Source organism: Fulmarus glacialis, unplaced genomic scaffold (assembly GCF_000690835.1).
Source record: "Fulmarus glacialis isolate BGI_N327 unplaced genomic scaffold, ASM69083v1 scaffold21695, whole genome shotgun sequence".
Lineage (NCBI taxonomy): Eukaryota > Metazoa > Chordata > Aves > Procellariiformes > Procellariidae > Fulmarus > Fulmarus glacialis.
The window spans coordinates 97-9,846 of NW_009211583.1; the positions used below are offsets into that span (position 1 = coordinate 97).

Sequence of the window (9,750 nt, forward strand, 5' to 3'; positions counted from 1 at the left end):
AGACCCACAGCAGGGAGCAGAGTCCGGGTCCTCGCGGTGGCACACCCCGCTGCCTTGCCAAGGCCTCTTAGAAAAACTGAGTGTTTCCATCAGTAGGTTTATTTTCTCACCATTGTGCTTTGCCGTAATTTACCATTATTGCGTATCTGTCCCTGTGTAATTCTGTTCTGTAGGTCACTTGGCTGTTCTCAGCTTAAAATCCAAGGAGGGTCTTTTTTTTTCCCTTAGGTTATTTTCCAGGTTCTTCCAATGTTCATCTTGCATCAAGTGCTGAAAGTGTATTAAAACATATGCTTAGAAGGTGGGAAAACTCGCCCTAGAGTTTGGGGATACAGTAATGGTAGAGAAGAGAATTGCAATTTACGAACATTTCTTTTTCCATATCCCTGTAACCTGGAAATCCTCCTTCTTTTTTTTTTTCTTTTTCCTTCCCTCAGTTCAAATATGGAATAGATTAAAATGATCTTTTTAGATCGGACTCTCCCTTATGCATACGTAAAGCCACAATGTTCTGTAACGTACCATAAGTCTCATAGTAGAGGTTGGGGAATAAAGACTGCCAAGTACTTGATGTAAAAGTTCTGTGATATTTTTGTCTTCTCTGTCTGCAGATAAAGATCTACAATTTCACATTGTTAAGCAAGCTAGAGCTCAAAGTGCGAAAGAAGGTACAGGCTACAGCGAAGGTAAGCAGCAAGCAGATGCTGAGACAACTTCATCAGCTCTTATGTGAGAGCTGCTCTTGTCTCCCCCCTTGTAGCTTCTTTTGTTCTACTTGTGAACTGCTGTGAGGAATTTTTTTGACTTATTTCTAATATTCCTTCCCTTGTATATTTTGGTGCATAACTACTTTCTCTAGGCCGGGCAACTAGATAAGAGGATTTGAGTCTGTTGTGCTCACACCTCTAGTTCTCTTTAGGACTGGAAAATCAACACTGCAAAATTCAGGAGTTTCTTAAAGCCTTCACTTCCCATCCCACTACCTACACTTTACTTTCTGCCTGCGGTTTCTGACGTTATCCTTCTGTCTTTGTGGCCCAGACTCTTCTAATGCTGCCTCCAGTCTTGTTCTTCATGTAATGGTTTTTCATGTAATGTTTTGTTTAAGGATCAATTGCTAGACGTGAGCTGTATGTGCTTGTCCACCACTCCTCAGATCAAAAACCAAACAACATGCATATTATTGTGTTGGATTGTTTAAAGACTGTCCTAAGAAGTTGTATAAGAAATATGCTGACACATCTGCAAATATGATGTTGTCCTTTGCCACTGCTCTGAGCTCACTAGTTCCTTTATGTTTCATTTCTCAGTGGGTTTTGTGACGAGTCTGGGGACCAGGTTATGAGCTATGCTTCTCTTTGAGAGTTCAGATCAAGACAGAGTAGGAAAGTAGGGCTACCTATAGAAACCACTGTAGAGCTGCAGTGTATGGTTTGGAAATTACTGCAACACCTGAAAGATACCGCATTTACTGTCTGTAGTCCTTTAGTTTGGTAAACATATGTGCAGAAGGAAAAGTGCGTTTTTTCTGCTTTCCTGACAGTCAAATACAGCAGCGCTTGCTCAGGCATAGTTTTTCATGTTGTTTTTGTTTCTCCGGCATAGCAAATGGAGCCTTAACAGACAGTTGCTTGGGAAGGAGCTTTCATGTGATGGGCACTGTGTTTGGAGCACGTTGGGTGCATTTTCATTGGAGGGAAGTGGTAACTCATTAATTTGACACAAGCACATCCAAGTAGAGAAGAAACAGATAAACCCTTTATCAAGTGGTGCATCGCAAGGATACATGAGTGAGCCACTAGATGCCAGTGTTTGCTATCCAGTTTTCACTGCAAGCTTGCATTTCTCTAAAGATAACGCTAAAACTGTATTGGGGTGGTTTTCATTGTGGCATCTTGGCCTATTGTAAGATTTACTGACTTGGAATTGTTTAGTTTAAAGTCTTTGCCAACAGAATCAAATGGAAAGCATTTTTCATTGTAAATTTCCTTTTGACTAACTGTATCAAAGGAAGTAATTTTCTTTCTTTGTTTTTAAAAAAAATTCTATCCATATTTAGAGTATTAGAATAGCTATATAATAGGACAGGAAAACTGGTCTTAATCACAAGTTGTGAAATTCTTGTAAAATCACAAGCACGTAACTATTAGGGCACTTTTATGGGCTTCTGTGACCCTGTAAGAACAAGTGCATTCTAAAAATAAAATTCTAGTGTTCATGTTTAAATCTGTTAGTTCGGATTAGGAAAGTTCTGGAAAGGCTCCAAGTGCAGTAATGAGGAAATCTTGTATTTTGGTTTGTTGTTGTAGAGTTATTGTGGCTCCTCTTCCTCTTCTTTGGTGTCTTTAGTGAAAGCAGGATATGAAAGATTGCCCAGCTTCCGTTAAGTGCTGAATAATCTAGAGAAGCAATAGCTTTGCTGTTGTGAAGGCTCCTGCATACACCCTGTCTTATGTGTTGGCTTTTCTGTCTGCCTGGAGACGTAGGCCTGTGCGGGATTGCGCCTGGCAGGGAGAAGGTTGCATTGTGGGGAGCAGGATTATGGAGTTCAAGTCAGTGGTTGCTGGGAATTTGAATGTTCTTGAGTAAAATGCTTTTCTGCAGGCAGTATCATAGAATACTGTATCCTGTATCTTTAGGGAAGTCGCTTTGCTGCTGTTGCAACGGGTTGAGAATGGATTTATTGTTTGTCTGGAGGACAGGTGTGTTTTAACTGGGGAAGGGGAAGAGTTAGTACTGGGCTGATCATTCAGGGAAAGAAGAGTGTGCAGGCAGTGTGTTTGTTTTCATAACTTTAAAGTTAGTTATTTGAACTAATCTGGAGCATCTTGAAAGTGCCTTTGTAGCCCTTTCAGCTGTAAATGCCTGTGGCAGTCTGTTATAAAAGCTCTGTAGAGAAAGTGACAGTGTGAGTGAGGCTGATTTGCACAGTGCCCAGTCTCCTCGAAGCCTTCATTCTTCTTGGCAGAACAACAGGCATTTTGCAGCTAGTACTTTACAGAAAATTTTAGGAGTAAGACAAACCCACAAGTTAGAGCTGCAGCCTCCTCTCTCTTGCTTTAGCTTGTAAGCCAAGAGCTGAAATTGATGGGACAATACATAGTGCCCTGTTGATCTAATCTAGTACGTTCCCTTCAAAGCATATGAAAACCCGTAACTAACAGTGTAAGCAGTCAAGAGAGGTTACACAACCTGCGTGGGGTTGGGGAGGGATTTGGCCCTTTTTTTTCTTTGAGCAATTTTTATCCTTTCAAATTAAGAAGGGTGAAACTTCTTACAGATATGTAGGGGAAGGATGAAAACAGCGTGGCTGTTTACTGCATTGTTTGTTTGTTGAGCTTCTCAGTGTTTTCCTGTGTAATTATGCTTTTTTACTAATAACAGCTGTCTGTTCAACCTCCAGGATCTTACTCATTACTGCCTGTAGAAGTTCCTCAAAATCACAAGCGTTTCACCTGTGACCTGACTCAAGCTGATCGCCTTGCTCTTTATGATTATGTTGTTGAGGAAACAAAGAAACAGAGGTCTAGATCCCAAATTACGGAAAATGACAGTGACCTCTTTGTGGATTTAGCAGCGAAAATCACGCAAGGTTTGAAGAACGGTCTATTGTTGAATTTATGGCTCAGAACTTTCACTTTGTGAATTTAGATGAGTTTTGTTGAAAGCCAAACAGAATTGCTTGTGCTATTTTTATTGTGAAAAGCATACTGTTCTTAAAAGCTGCAACGAAGACCTGGCATCAGAACACACTAGTTTGCTATCCTTTATGTTGTTTTCCTTCTGAGAAAGCCTTGGTGCTCTGCTCTTGGCACACGTATTGTGTGTATCTTAGCAGATGGATCTTTTGCTGCAACTGACTCAGGTTGCTTAATGTTGCCAACTTACTGTGCCGCTTGGAACAGTATTTGCTGTAAGAGATGATGAGATTAAAGATCACTTTAAGTGATCTCAGGAGTGAAAGCTGAACAAGAAAGGTTGGCAGTCGTCCGATGGCACTCTTGAGCAATATACAAATGGGTGTATTAGACTGAGGCCTCTCATCCCTGTTGAGTCATGCCAGTTTGTAACTATACCAAGTGCAACATAAGCATCTGTGTTATCCTGTGGGCCCTGCTATGCCTAGGAGGTAGGAGATAGTGTTTGTCATCTACACAGGTAAATGTTAAACATAATCTGGCTTTCTCAATCTTTGTGTCTTAGTGTAATACTGGCTTTGAAAACAAGGCCTGTATTTTGTAGGCGTTTGACCAAATCACAAGCCCGAATGTTGATTTGGATCACTGTCAGGAGGCTGAGATCCCGCAACATTTGCTTGGTGGCTTTTTAGTCTTGTGTAAACAGCTACCAAGAAGGTTGAAGAGGAAGCTTATGCTACATTCATAATAGTTACTAAATACTAGAGAAACTTCAGAAAGAACACAATACATTTTATGTTTCAGACTTACTACTAAAGCACCAGACTGGCATACCTGCAGGTGCTAATGTCCTGCTAATGACCATTTGTTTTACTTCCAATTTTTTGCTAGATGATAGTCAGAAAGGTCCAAAGTCCCATCTTGAAATTCTGGCTGAAATGCGAGACTACAAAAGGCGGCGGCAGTCATACAGGGCTAAGAATGTTCATATAACAAAGAAGTCTTACACTGAGGTAAGTATCTGAAGAGAAAGCTATGATTTTTTTTTTTTTTTTTTGCACAAAAGTGCTTATTTTATATCAGCGTAAACAATGGTATACCCTTTTAGACAAGGAAAATGTCTCTTTTTCCACTGCCTTATTGGAGTTGCAAACTATAGAGGAATCTTGGTTTGGTTTTGGTTTGTTGCAGCAAGTTACAAATAACAGGAGCATTTCTATTAAATTTTGAATGTGAAAATACCAGTAAGTTTACTCTCTGTTGTAAAATGATGCTGTTAAATTTATGCTGAAATGCCTGTTTCTGCAAGTAAGACTTTCCATCGAAACATCTGATGTGTAGGTTTTTGGGGGAATTTTTTTTTTGAGATGTATACCTTCTGCCTGCTTGTTCAGGCCACTGCCATGACATACTGCTTTTTTTGTTGTTTGTTTTTAATATGTCTTAATCTCCAGGTGATTCGGGATGTGATTGGTGTGCATATGGAAGAACTCAGCAGTCACTGGCAGGAGGAGAATAAGTTGGATAATGCAGAGATATGTGAAGGAGGGAAGTCAAAATCTTCAGGAAGGTATGTCACAGTTGGCAAATTCCTCAGGAATGGCAGCAGCCTGATAGCCTCTAATGTTGTCCTATTACCTCTTTCTAATAGCACATACCAACCTTGGCTGAGACATATACACAGTTTATTTTATACTAATTCTGTTAAGCTCTTGCTTGAGAACCTCTGTCTGCACGAAGGATGGGGAAAAATGAATTATTAATTTTCTTTCGGGGTAAGGAGGTAAGTTGCAAGTGATCCAGGTGAACAGGTAGTTTTTAGTGGAGCTGGGGAATGAATATTGCTCCCTCTGTGTCCAGATGCGTATATATGTGATAGCTGGGGACACAATGACACTTGAAAATACAAGTACACAATTTCTTCCTCTTCCCCACCATGTGACAGGAAATGCTATGGTAGATATATTATAATATAAAATACCTCAGAGAAAAGGTTTTCATAACTTATAAATATGGGGATCCTTTACCGTTCTTATCACTGTGAATGCTGCTGTGCTAACTGGGAGTGTTTTATGTATACATATTTCCTCCTGCGTCAAGCAACACTGCACACTTCCAAACATTTGTCGCTGAAATAAAAATGGAATTATGACCTAGTGATAGTCTATTTGTGCTTCTTCAGGAGATCTTTGAGATGAAAATGTTGTTGAAACAAACTAAAAGGTGACACTCGAGGTCTTTGTTTTCAGCATTAAAATGAAGATGAATGAAAAGGCCATACAGGAGATCAGGCTTGCTGGGTTCTCCAACTGCAGGTAGCAGCTTAAGGCAGGTGGTTGCAGAGTTAAGGATTTAAAGCAAAACAGAGTGAACCCCTTCTACTGACTCCTGTTTCATGAGCAGAGGTGTTAAGACTGAGGGGCACTGTTTGTAAGAAATAACTGGATTAAATAGCATGCTGAGATGTGCACATATTAAGAGCATAGACTTTGGGCCTCTTTTGGGAGGTATTGTATTTCTTAGGGAGATAGAGAGGCTTAATAAAAGATATATCCTCTGTCTTACACCGCTAGTAGGTCATTATATTACAAAACTGGTACTGTAAACAATAGGGACTGTGAAACTATTTTTATTGAATAAAATCAATAACCTTTTTTTCAGAAAGGAAGACAGGCGGTCAGCTTCAGTGGACTCACGGCAGTCTGGAGGAAGCTGTAAGGATACTGAACGCACCAGACATAGGAGAGAGACCAGCAGGAGTCCAAATAAACGAAAAAGGAGTCGCGAAAGAGGCAAAGACAGGGATTCTCGGAGAAAAAGAGAGAGGTGAGCATAAATAGTGTCAGCTGACTCCTGCTTCTAAATCAGGCAGCCGTAGTCATTGGCTATGAGATTTAGTGCAGAGAATTAGAATATCTAGTCCAGTTAAAAAGCTAGGTTAATCTCATACACTGTATAACAAGCCAGTGGCATGAGGCTACTAATACTAAACAGAACTTGCTGTGAGATCATAAACTGTGATCCAGGCTTCAGAATTTACTCTCACATCTGAAAGGTGACACTTTCAACAGCACGCTACAGGATTAGCACAGTACTGTCGCAGGCTATTTTACTTCTTGATCAACATATGTATAGGGGGACATACTGTCCATTTAACCAATTAAGTGTGCTTGTCATGTCTAATGTTGGTTTCTGCTCTAGTTTGCACTGGGACTTAATAAATAGGATTATTTGTTTCACTAATATCGTAGACTCATTTAGATTGGAAAAGACCTTTAAGATAACCTAACACTGCCAAGTCCACCACTAAACCACGTCCCTAAGCACCATATCTACACGTCTTTTAAATACCTCCAGGGATGGTGACTCAATCACTTCCTTGGGCAGCCTGTTCCAGTGCTTGATAACCCTTTCAGTGAAGAAATTTTTCCTAATATCCAATCTAAACCTCCCTTGGTGCAACTTGAGGCCATTTCCTCTCGTCCTATCACTTGTTACTTGGGAGAAGAGACTGACCCCCACCTCGCTACAACCTCCTTTCAGGTAGTTGTAGAGCGCGATGAGGTCTCCCCTCAGCCTCCTCTTCTCCAGACTAACCAGTCCCAGTTCCCTCAGCCGCTCCTCATAAGACTTGTGCTCCAGGCCCTTCACCGGCTTCGTTGCCCTTCTCTGGACACGCTCCAGCACCTCAATGTCCTTCGTGTAATGAGGGGCCCAAAAGTGAACACAGGTTCTCAGAAGTGAACACAGTATTTGAGGTGTGGCCTCAAAACTAGGTTTCAAAAGTTTGCAATTCATGTCACTAATTTAGCTTGGCCTCACCAGTGCCAAGTACAGGGGGACGATCACTTCCCTCATCCTGCTGGCCACACTGTTTCTGATACAAACCAGGATGCTATTGGCCTTCTTGGCCACCTGGGCATGTTGCTGGCTCATATTCAGCTGTATGTATATGTATATACATACAATCACTTGACTGGCTTTTCCATGGTAGATGCTTCAAAACAATGCTGTTGCTCTTCAGTAGTTCTGGACATACTTCTAGGCAAAAAAAACCAAATCTAGGCCACACCTTCTAATACCATCAACAAGGGCACATCTGCATCTGTAAGACCATAGGCGTGTGGGACCTGTGTTTGAGCAAAGACTTAGGCTGTTGTGCAGAAGAAATGCTGGATTGTCCCTAGCGTGTAGGGGAATGCATGCTTGTCTCCAAATTGGTTTCGTTACACAGCAATGCCATTCATCTTGAACTAATTGCCACTATGGCACCGCATGACAAGACTTTGATTAAAACAGCATGGGAAATAAACTGTCTTAAAGTAGTTTACTTTCTTTCCTTAGAAGAGGACATGATTACATTTAATGAGAGCTTTCCCTTTTCCAAGTCTATTTTTTTTTTCCTTCAGATTCTGTCAGTCTGAGCCTAACAGCACACACAATGTTTGTGTTTTTGTTTCAGGGATGAAGACAAGTATCACAGCCATAAAAGAAGAAAGTAGAAACAAGAACATGATTATATTGTTTGTCAGCTGTTCAAAAAATTACTTGCACAGGAACTATTGTTACTGCTGTTGTGCCAGGGACAGCAATGCTGTGTACATAATTACTGGTGTTGCATCACAGCTGTGCTTGGAGACAGAAATGAAATAGTGTTAAGGTTTGTCAGGATGGAAGCAGTATGTATAAGAAAATGTGTACATGTGTAACACTAATGCATCTATTAATAAATTACATTGATCTCTCTCATCTATTTGAGTTTAGTCTGACAAGGCTGAAGAATGAAATCTGCGAGAGGCTGTACTAATTTGCCTTCCTGGCCCACAGTTAGTGGATATAGAACAGAGCTAATCCCTGAAGTCTAGGATCAATTACAAGTGAAAAGGCATGAGGGCCTCCTATCCTCCCACCTGACATTGTCACCTCTGGGAGCAGTGTTCCAGAAAGACAGCACTTACTGCCTAGTTACAGCATGTACCAGAGGTAAAAGGGCAGATTTCAGAGTTCTCCAACAGACTAAAGTATCTTTAACTGCAGCTAGTGGTAAAAGGACAATGATGGGGAAGTTACTGTTCTCAAGCTCATGCTCAAAGAAATTTAGGATCAATGTCATCTGGCAAAGAGGATGAGAATATAGCTTTCCATAGAAACTAGTGGGGAGGTACCAAGGACACTTGTAATATTACTGATTGATTTTGCCATTTTCAAACACGGGGTGCATACCCATTTCCTTCCAGAAATAACCAGGAGGAGTTCCCATCCTGTAGACTAACATAAAAGTATTTGTGATAGAGGTTGATAAAACAGTAAGACTTAAGACATGCAGGTACATAGTAAGGGTATGCAGGAGGATTCCACTTAACTTCAGTGGTATTTTTATTATATCAATTTCTAGTCCTGTTAATTCCTCACACAATCTGCTGCAGCACAGTCAGTCAACATTGGCCAAGTTCTTTGACGAAGTAAGCAACTATAGAAGAACAAGGTTGCAGACCTGTCTTTCCTACAATCCTTTCTTCTGTTTGATAGAGTTGCCAGAAGAGGGCACTCCATCTGCTCCTGGTTTTGGCCTTCTCTGGTACTGGAATCTCTCCAGTTTTACTGTAGCCCCTAGTATCCTGACTCTTGGCTCAATCGTTTCTGCAATTAAGTATGATTATCTGTCACTAAATACTTAGTCTAGTTCTGATTGATTTAGACTTCTGTACCTACTACAGCTGTTCAACTCAAAACCAAACTGAACTGTGTATCAGGTATTTCCTCACCTACGAGACAAATGCAGTAGCTCCTCTCAGAAAACAAGACGTATTTTAAAACAGATCTTTAATTAGAAAAGTCCATCTAAGAATGGAAAAGGATATCTAAGTTCTGAAAGGATCCTAATTAGAGGGAAAACAATATGGAATCATTGCTGTCCTTTCTCGAGTTGATGTTTCTTCCAGCACCTCAGTCACAGTGTTCTTCATGTTGAATAGGGCTTGGTAAAACTATTCGCTTAATGAAGCTTGTTCATTCAGACAAGGTAGTCAAAAAGACAAGCTGTATTTGTGTAAGAGTCACAAAAAGTGTCGTCGTTTAACCTGGCAGGCAGCCAAATACCACGCAGCCACTT

At 40.7% G+C, this 9,750-nt stretch overlaps 1 protein-coding gene across 1 annotated transcript; it reads left to right on the forward strand.

Annotated features, from left to right (window-relative positions):
* Positions 1–579: 579 nt before the first annotated feature.
* SNRNP48 (small nuclear ribonucleoprotein 48kDa (U11/U12)) lies at positions 580–8,384 on the forward strand (the record flags this gene model as incomplete). The annotated part of the gene is given in 7 exon segments (XM_009577599.1): positions 580–686; positions 3,404–3,592; positions 4,530–4,651; positions 5,093–5,208; positions 6,304–6,464; positions 8,101–8,165; positions 8,167–8,384. Coding segments are annotated over 7 exon segments (838 nt in total), but the record flags the coding sequence as incomplete, so codon positions are not given.
* Positions 8,385–9,750: the final 1,366 nt, after the last annotated feature.